The 5,827-nt window shown below is 28.1% G+C and overlaps 1 protein-coding gene across 1 annotated transcript in view; it reads left to right on the plus strand.

The window, feature by feature from the left end:
* The first annotated feature begins 204 nt into the window (after positions 1–204).
* The window catches only part of LOC105626177 (ATP-binding cassette sub-family G member 1-like), a 36,093-nt gene continuing 30,470 nt past the window's right edge, over positions 205–5,827 (plus strand). Inside the window, exon 1 of the mRNA XM_012207487.1 lies at positions 205–370. Within this exon, the coding sequence (XP_012062877.1) occupies positions 205–370 (166 nt within the window). The remainder of the gene's footprint in view (positions 371–5,827) is intronic.

Genomic DNA, 5,827 nt, shown 5'->3' on the forward strand with positions numbered 1-5,827 from the left:
GTGAAATTTTGCTTCTCTGTTTTCTTCTTTCTTTGAGTCACTTATTTTTCTGAGCGCTTAGTTCAATTTCAGTTGAAATCATTCTCGTATCGCGTTCTTCCGCTGATATTAAACAACTCGTCGCATCGCGGAAGATAGTATCACGTAATGACAATCACTGGCTGAAGATAAATCGTTTTTGAAAACTCCAGTGGGAAAATCGTCATGGACCTTATACCAGAAGATAAAGTAAATGGAGCCGATAATGGTGTTTGCGAAAAAGATGCCTTCAACAATGTCAACGTCGTTACACGTATATCATATCTTTCAAAAATGGCTGCAGTGGACATCGAATTCAATGACGTGACATATTCAGTACCGATTCCTCGAGGTAATCAATTACTTTTTAAAACTATTCGATAAAAGCATGATAAAAGCACGATATATCTTTCCCAGGTAGCAAGCTATGTCATTTTGTCGTCATTTTGACGTCAGCTTGCTATCAGGGTTCGTGCTTATGTGGTTCGAATTAATTAACGATGTTTATTGCTTTACGTCGCTTTTTCAATTTGTTCACTTTTATATTTTTGCAATCATTTCTTGTGACATTTTCTAACGCATGACTCATCGTTAAAAATATCGTTCTCTGGTAAAATAAGATAATGGCTGCGTTCAGCAGAAAGTAGTTTTGCAATTGTTATAAAATTCTTAAATATGATTAATTTATACGTTTAGATCCAATGAGGAAATAACTAATTAATTCGGCCCGAGCGGATTTACATCCTGTTGGATTAATAACGTTATGTTCTTCTATTGGTAGAACATGTAACATCAACCAATAATAGAGAATTCAATCCAAATCGATGCAAATACGTTGTATACAAAATCTATAAGACTCTGTATAATGCGTTATAGAAGCAGAAACCTTTCTATCTGCTCGTTCAAAAATTTTTGATTCTCAAATAAAAGTTTGCTCGGTCTAAATAAAACACGTTCTGAACAAATACAAAGCTGCTATCTTTTTAGGAGACACAAATAAAGGAAAAGCTCCTATTATGAGATACCGGGTTCATTAACAGAAGTCTATGGGCAGAATTTAAAAAAATAATAGATCATTTTGAAAGGAATTTAATAAGCTTTAAGATAATGTTATGTAAAATTTAATTCAAATTCTATTTTTTTTTAAATTAAAGAAATGTAAAAAGTGAGCAAATCGCAAAGTTAAAAAATTGTGTTCCTAACTATGTTACGAACTGTTGCTTCAAATTAAAGAATTAATGTCCGTTTTTGGGTCAAAACATTTAAATACTTTACTCAGGGATTGAATAAGCTTGAGTTTAGCCAAATAAGTATCAAATTTTATATTTAAAATAATGATAATCACTTCTTTCAATTATTGATTTATCTTTATTGCAAGCAGTTTGATTGCTTTTGTTATTAATAAGTTATTTTGAGAAATATTTGGATGAATTTCAATTAGATTTTGGAATTGATGAAATTTTTGATAAAGCAGAAAAGGATCAATGTTTAAAAATAAACTTTGTTTGATTAGAAATTTGATCCTTTTACTCCAACTCTTTTAGATATTCAAAATTGATTAATTTAACAATTCCATAAACCAACACTCCTCGAAAAGATGTTTAGACTATCGCCGTACTCCTCAGCGACAGTTAATCATTAAATCTGTTGCTACTCTCTTTGTTAGCGACAGGTTTTTCAAATCAATGAGTTCGACTTGGGATTAATCTATAATTTGAAAATAATTAATAAGGATCAAAGATCAAACCAATCAATATCAAAATTAATTTACCTTCAATAAGCTAATTTTCACAGATATTTTATAATTTGGATACAAGGTTAGTCCTTCCGGTGCAAAATTCTCGCACGACTAATTGTTCACTGCTTTTATACTTTAGTGATAACAATCCCTCCTTTCTTATCACTTAAGAATGCTACATAAAAAAGGTGAGGAAATCTCCCAAAATATGAATTGCTATTAAACCTGATTATCGTTTGACACTCTCTTGTATTATTTTTTTTTTATTTCAAATCTAATTATAAAATTGATAATGTTAAATAAATATAGAATAATTATAATTATAATTATAACTATAATTACTAATTTCATGTTATTAATTTGGAAAAGAATTACTTAAGAAAATATCGTCACGTAACAATAATATGAGATACCCCGAGAAATCGATAATAAAATGCAAAGTACATCAGTATTGCAATTAAAAAACTTTATTTAATATTTCTAAAATATAAACAAACATAGTCAGTATGCGCGCAAAATGAGCATGTGATGCATTGTACCCAGGACTTGTCTTCAGGTGATTCCAAGCATCGTAGAAACAGGTATTTGATATTCATTCCGATTATCCTTTTTACTATTGTACAGTAATATTTGTTTGTACTTCAACAACGATTTTCATTATGACATAGATCTTATTCTATCACAAGAAGAATTTATTGTCAAATATTTACTTATTAAATAATAAACAAGGTTTAAAGGCTCATCTCAATGAAACTTGAAGGCATCCAAATTCTAAAATCTTTTTTTACAATGACTGCAGGCATGATCTAATAATGAATTTTTCACTAAATAGTTTTCAATTCAAGAGTAATAAATTCATGGTAGCACTAATAGATAGCGTTTATTAGTTTAGCAGAAACGCTGCTATCTCATATTAGGCGCCTATCTCATAATAGGGAGTTTTCCTCTATTGTTCTATTTTTGTTATTGAATATCAAGAAAAAAAAAGAATAGAACAATGTTTGTGTCAACTGTGTCTCTTAACAGGGAAACAGCTTATGTTGCAAAAATTGATAAAAAATAATTGCCTTCGTAAGAAAAATATCCACAATAATTGATAATGACGGTAGCTGGACTTATTAAAAAAAAAAAGTGTTTAATATTTATTGTATAGTACATGTATAATTTTTTTACAATAAATAAAATATTTAAAGATTATATCGAAAAAAGATTACACTTTTCGGACAGATTGTATAATTAACATAATTAATATATAATTAACAAAAAAAATTTCAAACTTTTTTTATACTTAAGCCGAAAATGTTTTACGAGCGGAATAAATGATTTCGTAAGGATATTAATGATTTAATATTTTTTTAATGGAAATTGAGTAATCAATTACACATCCTAAGATTATTATATAATTAAATATAATTAAATATAATTATTATATAATTAAACTATTAATTAGCTCCAAAAAGCTCCAAGTTATTTAGCCAGAATATTTTCTTTGCGAAATAGATAATTTCACAATATAATCTTTTCCTATGAATCCGGGAATGTACTAATTATTCTTGTATAACACAAATAATTGATTCTACAAGATGATAATTCGTTACATGATCTGAAGACCGATTGCAAAACATGTGTTTTACATGTGTAAAGCTATTAATTATAAAGCAATCTCACGTCAATGTATATTGCATAATAATTGAAACATTCAATTATGTTCAATATTACCAAAACATTTATTTCGAAACATTTATTTCTGATAAAAGCATATTAATCATATGAAATGCTGATGCATGAATATACTTACAGTATAAATTCTCTTATATATTATATATCAAACAAACAATTTAATCGAATAAAAAAGAATAGATATACCTCACAATTTGTCTCTATCAGTGTTACCCCTCGAAGAAGTCGATTGAGAGAAACCGACTTAATAAGATGTTACAATCGATTTGGAGCATCTTCACGCACTTCAGCGGAACCGGTGGTGTACACTGACTAACTATTTAACTGACTTTGTAACTGACAGTTACTCATGAATGACTGAATGAATGACTGGATGAACTCAAAGAGCCTCAAAGAACCCTCGTATTTATATTCATGATAGGAGAACGAGGGGACGATATCTTCTTAATTTTTGGCAGTAAGTCATTGACCTAGCCGTCTTTTAGAAATTGGACACTTGGAGGAATCGGATTGATAAATGGTTATAATTAATCTTATCTAATTCCGGAAACGCGCGAGCAAAAATGCGCCAGCAACATTTATCAGCATGTAGTATTTTTTAAATCAAATTTAATCATCTTGTTATACAATTTTCTGTAATCAGCAAGAGTTTGAAATTATGTTTCACAATTTATATGAATCTTCGTGTCAAATCTATAGTTCTTAATAACAAATGTCGCGAATATTTTAATTCTTTAAATTATTGCTTTTGATAATACGATCAATAATATGATTGAAGCATGAGAATGATATGCAGTTGAGAAATATGTTATATAGTAAGTACTCATATTGAGCTATAATTACAAATCAGAATCTAATTAATTGAAGAATAATAAGCTGCTTGTACAAAGTACTGCACAACTTTCAATTTGTAAAAGTGATGTCACGCTCTATATCAAAGAGCATCTCATTTCATACAAAAATAGCAGCGACATTATTTGCAACATTTTAATTATCAATTACACATTGATGATAATATTATGTGTTTAAAAAAAAGTAATCTTTTAGAGAATATTAACTTAGGCTTTTTTGTCGCAAGTTTAAATTATTTAAAAAAATTAAATTGTTCATAAAATTCTTTATCAATGTTATTGTTTAAAAAAGCAGAAAGATTGACTGTTAGTTTAATTATAATGATTTTGAAGGTCAAAAAAGTCATTTCAATACAAACGCTGACAGACAAACGGAAACCTTGATGAAAACAAAGACAATCGTAATTTACATTGTTAATGTATTTCAGGTCAAGTATTGCAATAAAGAATTGCTTATGTCATGACAATGCGACATTTCTCTTAAATAATAAACTTCGTAAGTTTTACAAAAAAAAAATGCAATTATGCAAATAATAAGGAAATGAGACAATGAGACACAAAGCTATAAAGTATACAGGAATTGACACGCAGATGGGACATTCCTTATTTTTTCAATCGTGTAAAAATGTTATACATTTTCGCTAAAGTTAACACAATACACACTTTGTTAGATTATGCATGTGACGTTTTTGTGACTGTAATTGTTTTAAAAGTAATATTATCTTGAACTTTGGTCACGTTTTTATCACGTCATCAGAAATGCCTTAAATCATAGTCAAATTAATTGGATATTTTTACAATTATGCTTCTATATGATATTTTGTACAATATCATCAGAATATGCAACTCGAATTCGCATATCCTAATATAAGTAGACCGTGTAAATTTTATCTGAGATTTTTATTAGAGGTCATAAAAATTTAAAGATATGACAGTTCAATTGAATTAATAATAGTGATCTAACGAATTTAATATCAATTTAGTAGTTAATTCAATGTTAAATTAGATTCATTCATCCAAAGAAAGAGATCGATGCATTTTAAAACTTCCATTTGAATACTTTCTTTTTCAAAAAATTAAATTGTTCACAAAGTTCTTTATCAATGCAATCATTTAAAAAAGCAGGAAGATTGGTTTAATTATAATGATTTTGTAGATCGCAAAGTCATTAACGACAGATAAATAATGATAGATAAATAATGAGGAAAAACCTTGAAAATGAAATAGATCGTAATTTACATTGTTAATATATTTCAGGTCAAGTATTACAAAGAATTGCTTACGTCATTTCTCTTAAACTTCCTAAGTCTTATAAAAAGTATGCAAATAATGAGATGTGAGATAATCACACAAAAGGTTTTTTTTTTTTAGGGATGCACTTTTTTTTTAGGGAAGGCAATTTTTTGAATCAGATATCCGATATTTTCCGGATATTCGACCGGATTCCGAGACAATGTCTTTTTAAAAAAAAAAATTGAAAATTGTAAAGAAAAAAATTATAATTTTGCAACGATGTATAAGATATATATTATATATATAT

Source organism: Atta cephalotes (genome assembly GCF_000143395.1).
Source record: "Atta cephalotes unplaced genomic scaffold scaffold00004, whole genome shotgun sequence".
Lineage (NCBI taxonomy): Eukaryota > Metazoa > Arthropoda > Insecta > Hymenoptera > Formicidae > Atta > Atta cephalotes.